This window comes from Symphalangus syndactylus, chromosome 1, assembly GCF_028878055.3.
Source record: "Symphalangus syndactylus isolate Jambi chromosome 1, NHGRI_mSymSyn1-v2.1_pri, whole genome shotgun sequence".
Lineage (NCBI taxonomy): Eukaryota > Metazoa > Chordata > Mammalia > Primates > Hylobatidae > Symphalangus > Symphalangus syndactylus.
The window spans coordinates 127,611,227-127,633,364 of NC_072423.2; the positions used below are offsets into that span (position 1 = coordinate 127,611,227).

A 22,138-nucleotide genomic window follows, 5' to 3' on the forward strand; every position below is an offset into this window, starting at 1 on the left:
TGCTTAGGATCATTATACTATTTCTTGTAGCTCATTTTTTTTTTGCAATTATTTTCAACTATTTAATTTGATGTTTCATATTTTTTCCCCTTTTAAAAATTAATGTGTATCTTTCATTTTCCTTGGCATCCCTGAAGATAATGGGGCAAGCCCTTTTGTTTCACAAAACTTGAATTTCTTACTAGTACAGATGAAGAAGGCACAAATTAAGACACAGTCTTCTGTGTCTTCATTTCGTCATCACGTCCACACCCTAAGCTGTTGTGCTTGCATTGTTGCAGACTTTCATAGCTGTCTCCCACTGTTGCCTTACTTGAAATTTGCATAGTTACAATGCAACAGCTTTTAATGCCTTGATTAAAACATATATGTATTATAAAAATCATCATTTCCTTCTTTCTCCTTTCTCCCCAGCAATTCTTCTTCCCCAAATCATCAGGGAGATGGAGCTTCACAGGCCTCTGGTGAAGTAAGTATCTTTTTACTAAAACTATCTGATGCTTTCAGGGTCCTGCATTTTAAAGTTTTGTTTTTTGTGCAAACGTATGGAGTAGGTGAGAAGTTTTGTTACATATATATAATGTGTGGTAATCAAGTCAGGATATTTAGGGCGTCCATCACCTGACTAGAATACATTTTTTTAGGTATAGTCATCCTACTCTGCTATCAAATACTGAATTTACTCCTTCTATTTTATTGTATGTTTGTTTGTACCCTTTAATCCAGTTCTTCTCATCCTCTCTCTTATCCCTCATCCATTCTTCCCAGTCTCTGTTACCTATTTTTCCACTCTACCTTCATGTGTTCAGATTTTTTTAGCTCCCACATATAAGTGAGAATATAAGTCTTTCTGTGCCTAGCTTATTTCACTTAAGACAATGAAATGTTCAGGTTGTCCATGTTGCTGCAAAAGATGATTTCATTAGCAGCAGCATGATTTTTCTCTTTTTTAATGGCTGAATAGCATCCCATTGTGTATCATGTTTAAGATTCTGACAAGGGCCTGCATCATTATTTGGGTTGCTGGAGTCAGACTCATGCTCTTTTCAAACTCCGAAGCTTTCTGTGTTTTGTTTAAATGTTCTAAGTTTGAATGGTTCCTTTTATTTATGTTCATTTTCATTGTTAATAGCAAATTCAGCCTTCAGCTACGATCCAGGAAACACAGCAATGGCTGCTCAAAAACAGATTCTCTTCCTACACAAGACTGTTCTCTAATTTTTCAGGTATGTGTATGTGTGTGTGTATCTGTGCATGAGAATGTTTTGTTTTTGTTTCTGTGCTTTTATTAACTTTATATTTTTAAAATTTTGAAATAACTATAGATAGGAAGTTGCAAAGAAAAATGTACAGAGAAGTTCTTTATATCTATCCCCCAATAGGAATATCTTGTATTTTTATTATATGCTATTAAAGCCAGGCAGTTGACATTGGTTCAGTCAATAGTTTTACCAGACTTACGTGTCCTCATTTGTGTGTATGTGTATATAGTTTTACATGATTTTTTTTCATTTTATTTTGAAATAATTTTCATTTTACAGTAAGTTACAGAGCTAGTACAGTGATGTTTCGGTGTACTTTTCACTCTGTTTCTCACATAATTATAGTACAATAGCAAAACCAGGAAACTGACATTGGCACAATGTATGTGATGGTATAGATATTTGTAACCACCACCACCACAATTAAGATACAGAATTATGGCCGGGCGCGGTGGCTCACGCCTGTAATCCCAGCACTTTCGGAGGCCGAGGCGGGCGGATCACAAGGTCAGGAGATCGAGACCATCCTGGCTAACACTGTGAAACCCCGTCTCTACTAAAAATACAAAAAATTAGCCGGGCGAGGTGGCGGGCGCCTGTAGTCCCAGCTACTCGGGAGGCTGAGGCAGGAGAATGGCGTGAACCCCAGGGGGCGGAGCCTGCAGTGAGCCGAGATCCCGCCACTGCACTCCAGCCTGGGTGACAGCGAGACTCCGTCTCAAAAAAAAAAAAAAGATACAGAATTATGCCATCACTACAAGGATCTCCCTCCTGCTACCCCTTTAGAGTCACACCCACACCCTTCCCCCACCATCCCTAATCCTTGGCAACCACTTTATATTCTGTCTATAATTTTGTTATTTTGAGAATGTTATATAAATGCAATCATATAGTATATAGCCTTTTGAGATTGGCTTTTTTTCACTAGCATAATGGCCACCTAGGTTGTTGTGTTTATCAGTAGTTCAATCCTTTTTATTGCTAAGTAGTGTTTCATAGTCTGAGTGTACTCAATTACAGTTTTTATATACTTATGTATATAAGTTTTTTTTCTTGCACAGTAAGCTAAGGGAATGTTAAGAAGGAATTTTAAAAGGTATCAAGCACTGCTTCTCCAGGTAGTGCTATAGGAAACCCGTTTAGAGGGACAGCAATAGATAATGACAGGTGGGGCAGAGGTAGCATTTCCCAAATATATTTGGCTCTGGGACTCTTTTCCAACATGACCACCTAGTAACATGTCCTGGCCAAACATCCTGAAAAGTGCTGGATCACAGTAAAGTGGTAGTTAGCTTTCCTTCACCTGCAGTGTAGTAGGGCCATTAAAACACAACTTTGTGAATCCCTTTAAGAGGACAGAACTTGTGTGTGCACACACTCAGCCTGAAGAAAAGCTTGATTTTGCAAAGAACATGGTTTCTTACTATGCCATGTATTGTAATGTTTGTGCAATGAGTAGGTATTCCCCGTGTAGTTCTTTGTCTCTTTAAAGTTCCAGATGGAAGTCATTTGCTAGCTGGGGACTACATTTTTATATGATTAAGTAAAGCCTTTTATGTGTGAAAAACTAGAAATTGTAAAATTTCAGGGTCGGGGAGCTGGGGTTTGTCTTGCACTGTTGTATGGAAGGCAGATGAAAAGCGTAGCACATAGAAAAAGCGCTGACATTTGGAACTGAAGGAGGCCCCACGTTACTATCCTGTTACATCAGGGAGATCCATGTTTCTATCTGGTGAGTTTTAATCCCTTTCGCTGTGAGCAGTGATCACATGGCGTGGCCTTCTGCCTTTTCCTTATCCTGGGGGCTTCTTCCAAGAAAGTGGGTGAGGAGCTAGCCATGGTACCCTTTGGGCACATCTCCTGAATCACAGCACTGACAGTAGCATGGTGAGGAGGACAGTGAGTCTTCTTGCTCTGATCCTTGTGGGCATTCACATTTCAGGAAGGGTTGTACATTGCAGTTCTCTGTATGGGTTAAGGGTGTGCACACACATACGCAGTACTCTCTGGTCCCAACGGTGAGGTGCATGTAGTAAGCCCTGGTAGAGAGATGAAAGAGAGCCTCTCTGCTTACCTGACTCTATAAAATGACTCTATTAATGCTCATGTCTCTTGGGAGATGTGCTTCTCTGATCTTTGTTTTACAGACTAGAAATTTAGTATGCTATCGCATTTGAGCCTTTAAAAAATAGAAAGATGACTCCATTATCTTCTTACATATGTAAGTGGCTATTTATCATATCGAAGTCAAGCCTTCATCCCAAAGTTCATCTTAATTCCCCCAATAAACTGTATCCTGGCTGTTAGAGAATAAAACAAAAGATTATGGATACATTCAGACATTAAAAAGTAGAGAGAATATGATGACCTCCCATGCAGCCATCTCCTAGCTTCAAAAACTACCAGCATTTGGTCAGTCTTGCTCTCCACTATTTCCTCTCCTGCCTTCTGTTGTATTTCAAAGCAAATCCTAGATGCCATATCATTTATGCTTGAAATACTGAGTAGTAGTTCATGGTGTGTATGTACTCAGGTATGGCTTTTATATACTTACATGTAAGTGTTTTTTCTTCTATGGTAAGTGAAGGGAGTGTTCAGACAGAATTTTTAAAAGTGTCAAACACTGCTTCTCTAGGTGGTGCTATAGGAAACCTGTATAGAGAGACATTTACACTTGTAAATGACATCGTTAAGTAGGATGTGCTTGGGGGAAATCTTACGGTATAATGTGTGATTCTCTGCCATTCTTCTGTTAAAATTGGCTGCTGTGACAGAGTTGTTTATGTTATAGAATGTTTGACTTTACATTGCATGTTTCAGTATAAAGAGGCCCAGTCCTAGTTCGGCTACCAACTCTTACAGACTTTAGGCAAGTCCCACAAACTCTGGACTTCCATTTCCTTTTTTGTAAAATTAAAGATTGACTGGCCTGGGTGATCTCAGGGTTTGTTTCTGTGGGGTGGGTCAGAATCATGTTTCTTCACATAGCCACAGCCCAGTCACTAAATAAGGTAGATGAGTGAAATCCTATATTGGGAAGAGTTCTTTAGGCCCTGCTCTCATTGATTTGATTCATCAGCCTCTGGACTTCTCAGCTTCTTCTTGATACAGGACATGGAAAAGCCAGCATTTTCCTTGGCTCTGAAGGACAGGTGTCTGTTTGTCTTCTTGTATTGTTCATGTATATGTGAGTATTCAGGATATCTGTGGTTATTTTGAAGGACATTGGACTGCATGAAGACAGATGCCTGTAAAGCAGTTCTGTTCTTTTTCCATTTATTTGAGAAAAATATTTTTGCTCTTCTCTAGGTGCCGACTTATTAAAACTGACAAAGGAGGATTTAGTTCAAATTTGTGGTGCAGCCGATGGAATTCGGCTCTATAATTCACTGAAGTCAAGGTAAAATACTGTGAACTGTTTTGCTTGAAATAAGAATGTACCTTTCTTCGCGTGGGGAATTTGGGCAGAATGTGTTTCCACGCTAGGTTGGCGTGTGTGCCTGTGTGCGCCGTCGAGCATTGGCAGCATTGTGCTCACAAGAAGACTGTTTTGTGTACACCTTCAGGGCAGGCCCAGATATGATGCAGGCACTGATGAGGGCAGAGGTAGACTAAGACTGGTAGAAATGCACATGGGCAGTACTGATTTCTTGAAGACGACTGGGTTTGTTGCCAAGAAAACAAAACTTCTAATTTAGGTGAGCTATACAGAATCTATGGTTTTCAAGGTCATGACTATTACTAAACAGTTATTAAAAATGTAAACTAATTGTGAATTAAAATGACAGAAACTGTAAATTGTGCTGGCTTGTAAGAACCATTTACTATCATTGCTCTTTCTATACTTGTGGTGTGAGAATTCCATTAAAATTGAATCTTACTGATTTTTAATTTGCTGACTTAATCTTGAAACTTAAATTTACCAGCATCTGACAGACCATCTCAATGGTTTAGAGTCTGGATCATCATATTAGACCACCTGTGATAGTTGGTGTGAGGTGTGTGGTTTTTATATTTTTATTAGTAAATTATTTTGTATAACGAAATAACATAAAGTTCTCATAAGGAAATAGAACTTAGATTCCTGTAGTTGTCATATTTGTACATGTGTAAGGCAGCTTTCTCTCCCAGGCTCATCAGTGGCATCTTCTGATTGCAGGTCGGTTAGGCCCCGTTTAACCATCTATGTCTGCCGGGAGCAGCCAAGCAGCACAGTGCTGCAAGGGCAGCAGCAAGCTGCAAGCAGTGCAAGCGAGAATGGCAGTGGGGCACCCTATGGTAGGTATTGAGGGCATCTTGATTCTGTCACTTCTGAGACTGTCAGACAGAAATGGGAAGGACTTGATTGAGCAGGCTTTGGAGAACTCTTGCTGTGTTAGGAATGCCAAGTTGCTCATGTGGGAGCCTCGACAGCAACGAGAGGTGGCAGCTCTAGCATCAAGTCCTTGGGAGAAGAGGAAACTGGCATTCTTTCTCAGTTATTGCAGCCACACTATGGGTCTCTTTTTCATGTGGCCTTTCATGCCGGAAATATCTAACAAGTGGAAAAACTAGGTTGAATGCATTGATATCTTTCTGGCTTTTTTTTTTTTTTTTTTGTCAGATTTACTGAAATGATGAATATAACACTGGCAGCTTAATAAAAAAGCAGGAGGGTTTTTCTTTCCTTTTTTTTTTTTTTTTTTTCAATTTTCCTGACTAGGTATGGGGAAAACTCTTAAAGCATAACATGTGCAACAGTGCATGCATGTAATAGTCCTAAGTGTGTGGACTTGTCACTGACAAGTGTTCGGCCAGCACTGTGCACTTTGTGTGTGGCGAGTCTGGTGCTGTGTTTTTATGTCACTGTAAATAATACTACACAGTATGTTATCTTGGGAGGGCTTCTTATCCTGAGCGTTTAATTGTACGGTATAGTGCTGGATTAGGACAGAGATAATCTTGGCCTCTCCCTCTTCTCACCTCTAAAGATGGCCCTTAAAAAAGCAAGCATTTTAAAAGGCATATATTTTCTCATTTATAGTATGGATATATGGTAATATTTCCTTCTTTCCATACTCTGAAGTAGAACAAAGGGAACACACTCAGAACTTAAAAAAAAAAAGATGTGTTAATGGCATTCAGAGATGCAGTTATTTGCCCTAATAATAGGTAGAGCTCTGAAAAATGTTTTGTGGTTTGAATTTTACTGAAAAATTGGAAGGATAGCATCACTATTGTGAACTTTTCTATTTGGTATCATTCTGACTTCAGAAGCTCTGAATTTTGAGATTAAGTATACAAATTCTTAAAGGATAAAAATTTAAAGGAGATCTCCATGTATCATCAAGAGCTTATACATCACTTAGATATGGCCAAGATTGTAATATTTTGGAAGGTATATCCTCAAACTTGAGTGTTTGTGGAGGGATATGGGGAAATATTGGATATTTTCCCATAATCAGCAAACTCTTTCTGTAAAAGGTCAGGTAGTAAATATTTCCATCTCTTTAGACCATACATAGGGTCTCTCACATTCAACTCTGTGACTGTAGTGCTAAAATAACCATAGACAATATGTAAATTGTAGATAAAGCTGTTCCAGTAAAACTTTATTTAAAAAAAAAAAAGTGGAGGGCAGGAATTGGCCCATATGGGCTGTGGTTTGGTGACCCCTGCTCTAGATCATTTCTATATTCTTACTGTAATTTTAGTTCCAACTTCTTTTATGTAATGGAAGATTCTGGGTTTCTATACATACAAACCCCTTGTTTGGGGAAGCAAAGTTCTCAGTAATGATATTCCTGATCCATGTCTGGCTTTAATCAGTAATTGAGCACTCACTACAGATGTGCACTGTGCAGATGTCTACTGATAAGTTCTGTGTAGCAAAAATGCAGAACACTGGATGGAATGTGGCTGGGGATTTCTGTAAGGAAACATCACACTTCATTGTTTATATTAGCTTTTCATATAGTATGTTTTATATTATTTAAAATTTTTTGTGGGGGAGGGGCATATACAGATCGCTTTTATTCCTTAGGATAAATTCCTAGTAGTAGGATTACTGGATCAAAAACTATAATGCTTAACTGGGCGTGATGACTCATGCCTGTAATCCCAGCACTTTGGGAGGCCTAACTGGGCAGACTGCGTGAGCCCAGGAGTTTCAGACAGCTTGGGCAACATGGTGAAACCCTGTCTCTACAAATAATAATAATAATAATAATAATAATAATAATAAATAATAAAAATTAGCCAGGCATGGTGGCGTGTGCCCCCACCGTAGTCCCAGCTACTTAGGAGGCTGAGGTGGGAGGATTGCTTGAGCCTGGGAGGCAGAGGCTACAGTAAGCTGTGATTGTGCCACTGCACTCCAGCCTGGGCAACAAAAAAGGACAGTCTCAAAAAAGTAAAAAGAACTATGACTCTTTTAGGGTTCTTTTTGTATATTGCTAGAAATACATGAAGTATATATTATTTTTAAAAAGAGCTTTCTTCAGGCATAATTTACATACCATAAAGTCCTCCCATTGTTAAGTGTATAATGGTATTTTAGCAAATTTACAGAGTTTGGCAGCCATTGTCAAAACCCAGTTTGAGTTCCATTATTTCAAGAAGATCCCTCATGTCCATTTGCAGCCAATTCCTGTTTTTAAATTTTGAATACATGAAACTATATTAATTGAATAAAAATATAAAGAAAAATTCAAACCTCAAATCTTTTTGTCCAGGAATTTCTGTTAATGTTTATTAAATTATATTTGTGGATATAAGTAATGTATTCTTATGTTTTAGATTGGTAATTTGAGATTTCAAGGTAGTAAGATGGGGAAAGAAATAGTTTATTCCCATTTAAAATGTTTTTTTACTTTTTTGGTACTTTGAAAGGTGTGACCTTCGTACAGATCCTACAGATCAGGCAGAAAACAGATCAAAGATTACTGTTAAAATGCTTTTTTTTTTTTAATTTCAGTTTATCATGCAATCTACTTGGAAGAAATGATTGCCTCAGAAGTTGCTCGAAAACTTGCGCTGGTGTTTAATATTCCTCTCCACCAAATTAATCAGGTTTACAGACAGGGTCCCACTGGTATTCACATTCTTGTTAGTGATCAGGTAAATCAAATCATTTGTTTTTCCTTTTCAGACGGGTATTTACTTTTATACATGTAATTGTAGAACTGTAGAAAAATTCTGTGACCTCCTTTGAAAATACTTATGAGAATCATTTTCAGAGAGTTGGGAATCACTTTGGAAGAACTTAAAACCAAGAGTTTCAGGCATCCTAGTGATAATATGGAATACAAGCCAAGAAAAACTGGCTTACCCTCCCCCCAGCCCTTTAGGATGCAGCCAGTCAGTGGGGCACTCTAGGGATAGTGGCAGGCTTTGGTCCTTTTTATGAAGTGAGTCATTGGATGTGTTTTCCTTTTGTCTATTATTTGATGACTAATTTAAAAAAACATGTAAGATATATAATTTTTCCCCTAGTGATTGGTGGCAAGCAAGTAATAATAAAAGAGCACTTTATGCAATTTTTGTTCGAGTCATCATCCACTGGAGCTGGCAAGCAATGTGCCCCTGTGGGTCACATGGGTGACCGACCAGGCCTCTCAGGGACCATTATGGACAGGCATAGTGAACACAAGGCAGTGCAGCACGTGTGCATCTTGGCTGCCTCACACTGCCTTCATGAATTATCGTTTTGGCCATTGAGTCCTGTGTTCGTGTGAGAAGAATATTTACTGTTTTAAAATCATTTTAAGAAATGACAGTTGGATCTTAATTGTACTTACGCATTTACTTTATCCTTCTAGATGGTTCAGAATTTTCAAGATGAGAGTTGTTTTTTATTCTCCACAGTAAAAGGTACTTTGCATGTGTGTGTGTCTTAAAATGCCAGAATCATGAGAGATGGTGTGTGCCTCTAATTAGTACCTCTCGTGTTTATTCTTTAAAACGATTGCTTTACTCATTTTAAGAAGAAAGTTTGATAAATGAATCGAGAATATTTCTAATGGTTGTAACAGAAATTAGCATATAAGGAAGAGAAGTCAGTCTTTCTAGATGACTGGAAAAAAAATCTCAATTCATTCAGCCAACATCTTACTGAGCACTTTGTATCAGACACCGTGCTTCTGTCACTCAGTGGATCTATTGAATAAAACAGAATCCATGAAACTCCTATTGGGGAAAGCAAACCAAAATTGGCCAAGAGATACACAAAATTACCAATATGTTAAGTGCCATGAAGGAAAAGGAAAGTGTGGGGTACTTATGGATAAGGGAGATCTGGGTTGAGGGGAATATGAAACTGCAAGGCAAGGCTTCTCTGAGGAGGTGTCATTAATCCTGAGACTTGAAGAATGAGAAGGAGCAGGAGCTGGCCATTGAATTAGCATCCCCAGGCAACGTGGGGCTGTGTGCAAAGAAAACACCTGGCTTCTTGGAAAGCCTGGCAGTGGGCCATGTAGCTGCCATGCAGTGTGTGAGGGTGAGCGGATCACGGCGAATCAAAGCAGGAGGCCGGGTCTGGCATGCGGGGACCGGGTGATGATGGTAGTTTGGATTTACTTGAAATGCATTGGCTTGTCACTGAAGTTGTTTAAACAAAGGAGTAGTAATGTGACTAGATTTTTCTTTCACTTTCACAACTCTGTGGAGACAGATGAGAAGGTGGCAAAACGAGGCAGGAGATATCCAGGTGAAAGGTGGTGGTATCTTACAGGTTTATAGACAGGGTCCCAGTGGGCTCCACTTTTGAGGGAGGAATAGTTCTGACACCTGGTTTTCTGTGGAAAGTAACCGGGCAGATGGTGATCTCATTGAAGAGGTAAGTATGGTTGGGGTAAATCAACCAAGAGTTTGATTTTGGATATGTAGAAATGTCAAGTAGGCAGTTGACTATTACCAGTCTGGGTCTCAGAGAAGAGGCCTGGCCTTGAGATGTAAATTTGGAAGCCTTCAGCATATCAACGGTGATTCACAGCTGTAGGAGTTGTTAAGGTCATTTAGGGAGAGAATATGAAAAGAGAGCCAGGACCAGGCTTAGGTGGCACCAACATTAAAGAGGAGGGATTCCTAAATGTAAAATTATTTGAAAAGAGATCATACATTCATAGACTGTTTTAAAAGTCAGGTGAGCTAAGATCCAAATCCGGTCTTAGCACAAAAGCTGCCCCTAGAAGAGGGAGATGTCATGTGTGTCAGGTGTCCCCAAACTACTGAAATACTGACTTTACTTTGCGCCTGACATGTTGCATATGCCATCAGGTTACCTGCAAGGCTGAGTTTTAACTCTGAACTGGTTCACTCTTTCAGAAACGTCTTTAGCCTAGTACCCTTCTGCTCAGTCTTTTGTTTTCACAGCAGTACAGTTTTTAACCTTGCATAACTGGCATTGTCTGAAAAAGAAAACATACACTATAATTGCATAGTTCTGTTTTGTGAAACCAGTAGACACTTTTTGGTATTAGAAATCATAGGATCTGCCCTCTAATCTCAATTTACTGTTTTTTTTTTTTTTTTCACTTTGTCGCCATGAGAAAAAACATTTTTTTATGAATGCCTATATTGCTTCTCACTATTTACTGAGAAACACTAGGCAAAAGGAATGATACATTTTTTAAATGTTTGAAATCTCTGAGTAGCTCAGAAATTTTTCTGGAAAAGGTGGATGTACACATTTGCATTTACTCCCTCAGGTCCTCTGCCCTGACACAGTATATTTCACCTGTTCTGCCTCTAGCTCTTGCTCCCCTTATGGACAGCACTATTATTGTGTGTCTTGATAGATGTCCCCCTACCCCCAGAACTGGCAGACAGTGTTGGAATGGGGGCGTTGATAGTGGGCCAGGCTTTGCAGAATGTCTAAAAAGGGAATGTATACATGAAGTTTTTTGGGGGAAGAGGAGCTAGAGCAAGTTAATCTGCTTGTTTCTCTAGAATCATTTAAAGGTAACCTCTGAATTGGGAAGGGAGGTTGTAGTTGGCAGGGAGTTTTCCATTTAATAGGCTTAATTTCCTAAGCCTGACTGAAGAAATAATCTTTCCTTTTTCTGCAGCTGAAAATAGTGATGGCATCCACATAATTTTGAAGTGATGTCTTATATAGACTGAACTATATTCAGTACCAAATAGTCACGCTTAAAAGTGTGTGAAGACTGAATCCAAGAAGTCTTGGGATTGGATTTTACCATATGAAATGTTTCATATTGAAAACACAAGATGACCTTTCTAATGAGCTGTATGAGAGGTGAATCTCCTCACTGTCACTGCCATAGCCAAGCATCCTCATGAGAGTGAGCACGTCAGCACAGCATGCATCCAGCTCTGGAGGCTACGGTGCAGGCATAGCTGCCTGCTGCTCTGGCAGAGGCCAGTAAATACAGTTCCTAGAAGCAGCCTTTGCTGTCTTTTTACACTGTATGCGGTTTGGAAATGAATGTAGAAACTTACTGTGGGCATTTACCTTTCTGTGCCAGTTTGGCTTTTATTGCCTGAACCTTATGCTGACCTGGAGAGGAGACGGGGGACAGTGCTGTTGTGGGGCCAGCAGTAAATCTGTATGCGGAGAGTTGTGTTGTGCTGATGTGGCCGTTGGTGGTCAGGTAAGAGGCTCGGCACCTTCTTGGAAGAAATCATGTCTGAGGGTGTACGTTTGATATGATCATGCCAGATTGGAGAAGATCCAAGCCAGGAAGATGGGCTTGAAGCAAACTGCATTATCAGGAGTACCTTGGTGAGAGGATCAGTGTAAATCCTAATAGGTACAAAGACTTTTGTGTTTTGGCTTTGTCACAGATTTATTGAAAAACTTTTTTGCTTCTGCTTCCATTTTTAGCATTTTAGTTTCTGGTTTTCATTTTTGGAGATTCCTTGCCTTTTAAACTCGTGGTTTTTCTCTCGTTTTCTTCCCTCTCTCCCTCCATCTCTGACCACCCCCCACCCTAACCCCCCACCCCTACTATCCTATTAACATTTTTAAAGCCCTACCCCAGACATTGGAAATAGGTGACCCAAGTAGGGGGAGAAAGTATTATTGTTGATAGCTTCTGACTGGGTGTTAAGGGATCTTCAAGATGAATTTTTTTGTGGAAACACTAGATGTTATCAGTCAAACACTAAAATGTACCATACAAATCCCTTAAGCCTCTCCTCAAATATTGAGCTTTAGTACAATCATGGATAGACATTCTGGTGATGATTTAGGGGCTTTTTATACACCACATAATAGCTTCTTTCTCTATAAGAGTGCCTCTTTCATAAAACCAAATGCTTGTCTGCTAGCATACTTTTCAAAGGGAATCCACTGTTTTCTCACTTTCCTCCCATATCTCCGTCCTTCATCCAGAACCTTCCCAGAATCCATCAGCAAGCATGTTTGAGGCCTGTGGTGTAGGGGACTGAATTTTTTTTTTTTAACTTCTATTCCATTTTAATTGTAGGATATCTCTGTGCATATACCCAGATGTCCTGATTTGAATGTACTATTTGATCCTCATTGTGTTCAGGCAAAAAATAGGAAATGAGTAATTTTGAGTTTGAAATCTCTCCCAGAAGACAAACTACTTCAGTGGGTAAAAGCTTTGACATTTTATGTTTTATTCATAAAGGGGGTTAATTATTTGCTACAGAGAAGCACGATCTATTTTCATCATCGATTTGAAAATATCTGTAACTCCTATAGATCCTGTAGGCAGAGAGTTTTCCTTTCTGACTTTTTCCCTTTGCTTTTGTGTGACCACGTGTTTTCTGTACCAGTCAGTCACTGGGGAAAGAAGTGAGTTTATCTCTTGTTTTAAAAGTTTTGCTTGTCTATTTAGCATTCCTTTTTGGGTCTCAAGATTTATGGAACAATAAATGTCATTTAATGCTGTGTGCTTATTTTGAATTCCTCATCAGGTTTTAGAAGCGGGGTAAAAATACTTAGACGCTTATCAGACTTGAAATTATACTGAGTGACATTGAACATGAGTTTGTCCCAGTGAAACAGGCTAAATAAATTTTGGCACCAGCAAATTTGTTACTTTGTTTTTTTAATAGTAGGATGTACACATTTCAGTATAATAAATGTTTTCTGATTGTTTTGCAAATGTGTGTCTCATTTAAAATCCCAGTTCCTGCTACTGTCACTTCGTGTCATAGAATCAAGGAGTTTCCCTGTGTGTGTTCTGAGCCAGTCTAAATGTAATTAATAACAGGTTAGGCTCATGGTTTTTTCCTTTTCAGTTTATTTTCTCAAAGCTGATGCAACTGAGGATATGTTACTCCATTAACTGTTCCAGACTTTAAAAGGAAGCAAACCTGATTTTCTTTTTTTCTTTTTTTTTTTTTGAGACAGACAGACAGACAGAGTCTGGCTCTGTCGCCCAGGCTGGAGTGCAGCGCTGCGATCTCCGCTCACTGCCACCTCCGCCTCTGGAGTTCCAGCATTTCTCCTGCCTCAGCCTCCTGAGCAGCTGAGATTACAGGTACCTAGCACCACGCCCGGCTAGTTTTTGTATTTTCAGTAGAGATGATGGGGTTTTACTGTGTTGGCCAGGCTGGTCTCAAATTCCTGACCTCAGGTGATCCATCCGCCTCAGCCTCCCCAAGTGCTGGGATTATAGGCATGAGCCACCGTGGCCGGCCTTAAGTTAATTTTTTTAATAGAAACTAATTCATAATCACTGAAGCAAGTCTGTTATATGCTCATTTATTGAAGTTGCTTCCTGCATCAGTCCTCCTCCCCCATGTCCTCCACAACAGTGGGTATAAATGTATATTTAAGTAACTGCTATGGTAGCCACACAATTTTTAGACCAAGGAATACTGGAATATATCATAAGGCAATAAAATGACTTTTTAATGCTTACTCTGATAATCGCGCTAAGTCCATTTATGGGGAGTATATCTGCTTTCTCTTCCTAGAATGCAGCTGACATAATATATCCTTAAAAAATACTTCTATAACTGCCTATCTAATAAAGGTATTGCTAGTCATGGGAACACATCCTGCTTTTGCCGTTTCACTTAGTTAAGTTTCTCATGAGCTCTGGCCCTTCAGTTTGGAGGAGTGGTTGTTCGGAAGGGCCAGCCACCATGAACACCTAAGTTTACAATGAAGGTGGTGATTGATTGATGATTGATAGGTTCTTAATAAAGGTCACAAATATGGACAGCATGGAGCAAGAATCAACCACAGCAGAGAGTAGGGTCATTTTATCAGATTTCAGATAACATCAGGAAGGTCTGCATTTGGAAAATGGTTTTGCTTGGCTGTGTCTGCTATAAAATCATAGCAATAAAACCCTCTGACTTAATTTTTTTTAAAGCATTGCAATGGTTTATTCAATTTTATGAGTCTAAAAGGTACCAACACTTACTGATCTGAGTTTTAAGTCTGTAAAACTTTTGAGTAGCTATGGTGTAACCTGATTTTTAAGATTTCAAAATAAGCTTGAAAAAAATCACATCCATTTTACATGCATCCATTCATTACTTCTAATTGATTATACTACAGATAACTTAAGCCTTAGTTCTTTCTCTTTAAGGTTCCCCCCGTTTTATGAGAGGCATGGACATAATTAGCTTTTTTCCTTTAATAAAAATGCATTATGTGCTGTAGCATACACCAGAGCTTCTACTTTCCAATCAGGCAACACAGACTCTGGGCTGCTTTTGTTTTTGGTCCCTGGAGGTGTATATGACAAGTTGACTGACAGAAACAAAAAGGTGAAGGCCCTGCTCCACCCAGTATAGAGTCCTCTTTTCTTTGGTGTCTCATGGAAACCTATTAACATGCCTTCCACGTAAGTCTCTACATATATAACTATCAGGCATTATGAATTTGCAGTACAGTCACTTTGATAAAGTTGCTCTTTTATCTTCAAAGTGGAAAAGTCCTGCTAATCAAAATGGAATTATGAATTAAAGTAGGCCACTGGCTTAAGTATCAGGTAGAAAATCAACAGCTTATTTTTTCTGCTCAGTTTGTGCTAACACTGATGGTCTTTTTGAGGAATGCTGATAATGCCAAGGGCAGAACTTTTGTACCTGGGTAGGTACCAATCTCTTAAGAGATCCAGGTTTCTGGCATGGTCCTAGCTGCATTGAGACCACTTGTCACGTGTTAACTGACACAAGGCTTTGATTGTTTCACAGCAGAATAAAGGTGAAAACTATCACCAGAGTTACTGCAATCCATACAGAAGTCTTTTACCTGTAAATGCCTTTCCCAATGGAGAATCAATAGATTGGGTGATGGTGGAGTAGGTCAGGAAGACTCAGGTCTTCTAGAGGAAAGGATGCCTCATCACCCCTTGGGCCCAGGCAGCTGCTGTCAGAGAATGACACAGCACCTGCACAGTCGCTGTCCACTTCCTGCCACTGCTGTCGGTGGGGTGACGGGAGCAAAGTAGGCGTGGACTTTGACATGAGGGAGCTGAGCCTGGAAGGATGAAGAAAAAAGTGGAGTCTTTACACAGGTATTTTTAGGATTATGGTCATAATTGTAGAAAAACCTATAGTCCTCTATTAAAAATCTTCACCTTAGTTCAAATAGAATTTATGCTATAGATGAGAGCTACTCCTGTTACTCCCCCCACCGTCTGTCACCCCATTAGTACCTTCTAAGGATAAGTGAAAACACTTACGTTGATATGCATTGATATGTTTCCACCCAGGGGTAGTAACCAGCCCTGTTTACAAACTAAGTGAATATTCTCTACAGCTATAGCACCCTGGATGGGGCTGTTAAATGCAGTTGCTTAAAGCATAATCAAGAAAACAGTGTAGGTGAACTGTATGGAAAAAGCCAAATTCTGTTAAGCCCTCTTACCTGGAAATTAGCCAAGAGTTCTACCTCCCACTCATAATGACCTTAAATTGCTTGCCTTTAACATAGGCCTTTTTTCTTTTTTTAAGACAGAGTTTCACTCTTGTCGCCCAGGCTGGAGTGCAATGGCGCAATCTCAGCTCACTGCAACCTCCACCTCCCGGGTTCAAGCGATTCTCCTGCCTCAGCCTCCCAATTAGCTGGGATTACAGGCGCGCACCCAGCTAATTTTTATATTTTTAGTAGAGACAGGGTTTCACCATGTTGGTCAGCAAGTCTCGAACCCCTGACCTTGTGATCCGCTCGCTTTGGCCTCCCAAAGTGCTGGGATTACAGTCGTGAGCCACCGCGCCCAACCCAACATAGGCTTTCTTATAAGGGCTCCGATCACCAGACTGGAGTCTCCAGCCCAGACCCAACTCAAGCTGAGTCTTCCAGGGTGGAGTCTAAGGTGACACTATTGTACCAGATCAGTTTGCATAACTATTGCATAACAGAGAAAATGAGTGTTGACTGATTATTTTGAGATGGAGTCTCACTCTGTGGTCTAGGCTGGAGTGCAGTGGTGCAGTCTGGGCTCACTGCAACCTCTGCTTCCCAGGTTCAGGTGATTCTCCTGCCTCAGCCTCCCGAGTAGCTGGGATTACAGGCGCCTACCACCACACCTGGCTAATTTTTGTATTTTTAGTAGAAATGGGGTTTCACCATTTTGACCAGACTGGTCTTGAACTCCTGACCTCAAGTGATCCACCCACCTTGGCTTCTGAAAGTGTTGGGATTACAGGCGTGAGCCACCGCGCACCTGCCCTGGCCTGATTCCTGATGTTTTCCTTTGGTGCTTAGAAATGTCAGGTGTGACCGACTCCCCTGCCCCACACCTACCCGCATCCGCTTGATGCCTGCACGGGTAACCTGCTGGCAGTCGTACAGCTCAAGGCGCTCCAGGCCTCGGCAGTTCTCTAGGTGTTCCAGGGCCACATCAGTGATGAGAAGGCAGTTGTCCAACTCCAGTACCCGCAGCCTCTCATGGCCACAGGTGCTGTTGCTCAGGTGCAGGATCCCATCATCTGTGATGAGTTCACAGTGGGACAGGCTCTGGAACAGGGAGACATGAGTAAATGTTTGCAGGACCCTTATTCCAAGGCTCAAGTCCTAAAAAAAGCTGGAAGCTAGCCTTTTTGCCCTTCTGCAATGGGATGACACAGCAAGAATGCCCTCAGCAGATGCCAGCCCCTGGACTTCGCAGCCTTCAGAACTATGAGAAGTTTCTGTTCATTACAAATTATCCAGTCTGTGGTAGCAGCACAAAACAGACTGAGACATTTAATCAGGCAGTGAGGACCAAACACAAAGCCTTGGGGCCCTTTGGTTATGGGTTTGCTATACTGGGAGCGGCTTCTCTCTCCTAATTGTGTAAAGATGGAAATAAAATTTTCAGGGGAAATTTCAGAGTTTACCCCCTTGAGAGCAGTTTTATTGGCCAGTTCTCCATTTGAGGGGATGCCAGTGAAATCAATGCATCTAATGTCCTTGTTCATTTAGAAAATTGCACAAATAGCTGTGACCCAGAGATGTACTGAGCATCTTTGAAGGTTATAATCAAATAGATCTTGAAGAGTGTGATCTGACATTACTGACTTCTCTTGGGTAAACAGTAACGGTTGCAAAAGATAAATTCAGATGAATATTATATAGCCAAATGACATTTATGTAATTCTCTTAAGTTCTCTATACCAAAAACAGTTTCAGACCTGACGGTTTCCCCCAATGCATATCAAATGTAAGATTCACCCCACCATAAAAACTAGAGAGGCAAAAGTACTGTATCAATGTCCCATTTGTTCCTTCAAATATATGAGCTCCAACTCTGTCCCAGCCCCCAAGTGTGCAATGATGAGTAAAAACATACTTTTCTGCACTGGCGGAGCTCAGACCGGAGAGTCTATAAAATCAAATAATAATCTTTTAAACTGAAGCTGAGGTGCTTTGAGAGCATATGACAGCAGGATTTGTCCTGGGGAAGAGACCACCGAGTTGATATTTGAAGGATTAGGAGCTAATCCTAGGAAAGACAGCAAAGAGTTTGTTGTGTGCAAGGCCCAGGGATAGCAGGAGAACAGCAAGTACTGTTTAGGAAGAAGGTCAACATATAATAGGTGGGAAATAACCGCACATAGATGCAGATGGAATTGGGGAGGTAAGGGCCAGATCACAGAGTTGTGTAGGTTATGTAAAGAAATTTAGTTCTGATTCCAAGGTCAGTGGGAAGAGTTGTAAGGAGAATGTGATGTTACAACTGTTTTTCAAAAAAGACGGAAAATAAGTGTTGGTGAGGATGTGGAGCAATTGGAAGTCTCATATGCTGCAGGGGTTATTTCGATGTTTCTGACTGAAATGCATACACATGTGTTAACCAAAAAACAGGAATACTGGCTGTAATAGCCCCAAACTAGAAGCAGTACTCAAATATTCAAAAGTAGAGAAAGGATAAATAAATCACAGTGTACCCATTTTATAAAGCAGTGAGAATGAACAATATACAACTACATGTAACAATATGCATAAGGAAACCAGATGAGTATACATGATGATTCTATTCATATCATTTAAATAAAATACAAAAAGAGGCAAAACTAATATATGCTATTTGGAAGTCACGACTTTTGGGGGATCAGTGATTGAAAGGGAGCAGAAAGGTCTTTCCGGGGTCATGATAATGTTGACCTTTGATCGGGGTGTATTCAGTTTATGGAAATGCATTGATCTATACACCAGTGATAAATGTACTTTTCTACATGTATATTTTACTTCAGGAAAGTTAAAATTTGAAAAACCACTCTGACTGCCAAATTTTTTAGTGCAAAAGTGGATACAGTTTAGAGCAAGTGAATGGCTACTGCAGTCTATGAAGCAAGGAAATGTCTGAGAGTTTGGACTTAACAAGTCCTGGCAGAGGAGACCTGAGTGGATGGGTGTAAGGTATTCCTGCAGAATAAAAAATCTAAGACACTGCAGTACTGGTTGTAACAGCCCCAAACTAGAAACTAGAACTACTGGCTATGTAAGTAGGCAGCAGAGTACCACCTCGAGGGAAGGGAAGCTAGAGGAGAGGAATTCTGTTGGACCTTGATGCTTGAAAGATTCTTCTCTGAGCTTGATCTTAACAATGTGGAATATATTTCCTTTCTCATGAATCGAATCACTCTACATAGTTTACATCAAATAGTATTTATGTAATCAATGCTGTTCATTGGTTTTTAGCTTTTAGAATTGACTTAAGAGTAAAGCCAGAAAACTGGTTCTTTGGGAGGCTGTTTAAAATTGGTAAATCAAAAAATAGAAGTTTGATTACTTACAATAAAACGGAACGAGAAAAAAGTGTCTGTGTATGTATATATTTCATTTTCTTTTTTTAAAATTTTTATTTTTTTTGAGATGGAGTTTTGCTCTCGTTGCCCAGGCTGGAGTGCAACAGCGCAATCTCGGCTCAACGCAACCTCCACCTCCCAGGTTCAAGCGGTTCTCCTGCCTCAGCCATGCATGCGCCACCATGCCTGGCTAATTTTGTATTTTTAGTAGAGGCGGCGTTTCTCCGTGTTGGTCAGGCTGGTCTTGAACTCCCGACCTCAAGTGATCCAGCCGCCTCAGCCTCCCAAAGTGTTGAGATTACAGGCGTGAGCCGCCTGCCCAGCCAATTTCATTTTATTTACATATGGATTCACACATATATGCATGTATATTTACAAATACAGATTGGAGAAAGATGATGGAGGTGGTGTATGAATGTCAATTTTTCCATTGTTTTAATATAGGGAAATTCAGAAATCAAGAAGTTAGCAGTAACATATGAGACTGAGGAGATACTGTTATATTAATTGAAAAACTTATGTACTGGCATATTCAGGTATTCACAGAAATGTTTAAAAACTGATTTAAGGAAAATCAGAGGGTGCTTGACCTGTTCCAAGTTAACAGGAAAATCCACTGCCAACATGGTTCACACAGCAGTGGGGCCTTCTGTATTAACACTAACAATGTAGTCGATAGTCAAAGCTGTCTGGTTCGGGCCAATTCTGCAGAGTAAGTGTCATTATTCCCTTTTTACAGATGACGGCATTGTGGCTCAAAGTTGAGACTTGCCAGCTATACCCAGCTCAGGCTGGCCTTAAAGCCTTTTCTCCTGTCATGCACTGTCACTCATCCCTAGCAGGAGTGATGCATTCTGGAAGTGAGCAGCTTATATCACATTCCTGACTCAGAGGTGGTTAGGGGCGTGGGGCAGAAGATGCAGAATGGGAGGTGGAATTGCTTTTAATTGCCATCAGCAGGTATCTTCTGCTCCCATGGATGTGGTGTGGATGTGTGTGCATGAAAAAAGACAGGGAGGAGAGGGACAGAGAAAGACGATCACTTTTCATTGCACAAAGAATGTCTCAAAAAGGACAGAAACTGGCCATAGTGATAGTTATCCCTGTGTAGAGAACATGGCAACTGGGGATTTTTCTCATATTCCTAGTACTTTTTTTTTTTTTTTTTTTTTTTGATGGAGTTTTGCTCTTGTTGCCCAGGCTGGAGTGCAATGGCGAGATCTCAGCTCACAGCAATCTCCCCCTCCCAGTTTCAAGCAATTCTTTTGCCTCAGCCTCCCCAGTAGCTGGGATTATAGGCATGTGCCACCATGCCCGGCTAATTTTTTGTATTTTTAGTAGAGACAGGGTTTCTTCATGTTGGTTAGGCTGGTCTCGAACTCCCGACCTCAGGCAATCCGCTTGCCTCGGCCTCCCAAAGTGCTGGGGATTACAGGCATGAGCCACCACGGCCGGCCTGGTACTTTTTAAAGTAACTTTTTCTTTTGATTTTTTTTTTTTTTTGAGACAGAGTCTCACTCTGTTGCCAGGCTGGAGTGCAGTGGTGTGATCTTGGCTCACTGCAACCTCTACCTCCCGGGTTCAAGTGATTCCCCTGTCTCAGCCTCCAGAGTAGCTGGGACTACAGGTGTGTGCCACTACGCCCAGCTAATTTTGGTGGTAGAGATGGGGTTTCACCATCTTGGCCAGGATGGTCTCAATCTCCTGACCTTGTGATCTGGCTGCCTCAGCCTCCCAAAGTGCTAGGATTACAGGTGTTAGCCACCATGCCCGGCCCTCTTTTGAATTTTGTCAAATTCTTTTTCTGCATCAGTTGATGTGATCACGTAATTTTTCTTTAGTTAACATGGTTGATTACATAAGTCAGTTTTCAAATATTAAACTACACTTGTGTCTCTGGAGTAAACCCTGCTTGGCCATGGTATTATAATTTCTATATATTGCTACATTCTATTCGCTAATATTTTGTTACAGATACTTGCTTCTATGTTTATGAGGAATATCAGTCTGTAGTTTTTTTTTTTTTTGGTACAATTTTTGTTTGGTTTTGATAACAGGGTATTACTGGCCTCGTTAAAAAAAAAAAAAAAAAAGTTGTTTTGGGAGGCCGAGGCAGGTGGATCACTTGAGGTCAGGAGTTCGAGACCAGCCAGGCCAACATGGTGAAACCCTGTCTCTACTAAAAATACAAAAATTTGCTGGGCGTGGTGGTGCATGCCTGTAATCCCAGCTACTCGGGAGGATGAGGCAGGAGAATAGCTTGAACCAAGGAGGCAGAGGTTGCAGTGAGCCAAGGTCGCACCACTGCAGTCCAGCCTGGGTGACAGAGCAAGACTCTGTCTCAAAATAAAAAAAGAGTTGTAAAATGTTTTACTGTCTTATTTCCTAAAACAGAGTGTATAGAATTGATGTTAATTCAGGTCAGGTGCGGTAGCTCACACCTGTAATCCCAGCACTTTGGGAGGCCGAGGCAGGCAGATCACCTGAGGTCAGGAGTTCGAGACCAGCCTGGCCAACACGGTGAAACCCCGTCGCTACTAAAAATACAAAAATTGGCCAGGCGTGGTGGCGCATGCCTATAATCCCCCCGCAAGGCTGAGGAGGAGAATTGCTTGAACCTGGGAGGTGGAGGTTGCAGCGAGCTCAGATTGTGCCACTGCTTTCCACCCTGGGTGATAGAGTGAGACCCTGTTTCAAAAAAAAAAAAA

The 22,138-nt window shown here is 40.7% G+C and overlaps 2 protein-coding genes across 6 annotated transcripts in view; one reads left to right on the forward strand and one right to left on the reverse strand.

The window, feature by feature from the left end:
* The window catches only part of UBP1 (upstream binding protein 1), a 53,304-nt gene extending 39,965 nt beyond the window's left edge, over positions 1–13,339 (forward strand). For 4 of the 5 annotated variants that reach the window (XM_055284576.2, XM_063612633.1, XM_055284566.2 and 1 more), the window contains 7 exons: positions 415–469; positions 1,133–1,226; positions 4,572–4,662; positions 5,422–5,540; positions 8,218–8,360; positions 9,062–9,113; positions 11,309–13,339. In XM_055284576.2, coding sequence (XP_055140551.1) covers positions 415–469; positions 1,133–1,226; positions 4,572–4,662; positions 5,422–5,540; positions 8,218–8,360; positions 9,062–9,113; positions 11,309–11,346 — 592 coding nt within the window. In that variant the 3' untranslated portion in view covers positions 11,347–13,339. Of the gene's footprint in view, positions 1–414; positions 470–1,132; positions 1,227–4,571; positions 4,663–4,828; positions 4,961–5,421; positions 5,541–8,217; positions 8,361–9,061; positions 9,114–11,308 lie in introns of those variants that run through there. The other variant, XR_008658642.2, reaches the window with a different exon arrangement.
* Positions 13,340–14,807: 1,468 nt separating this feature from the next.
* The window catches only part of FBXL2 (F-box and leucine rich repeat protein 2), a 105,942-nt gene continuing 98,611 nt past the window's right edge, over positions 14,808–22,138 (reverse strand). The window contains 2 exon segments of the mRNA XM_063612653.1: positions 14,808–15,675; positions 16,945–17,157. Of these exon segments, the coding sequence (XP_063468723.1) occupies positions 15,568–15,675; positions 16,945–17,157 (321 nt within the window). The 3' untranslated portion in view covers positions 14,808–15,567.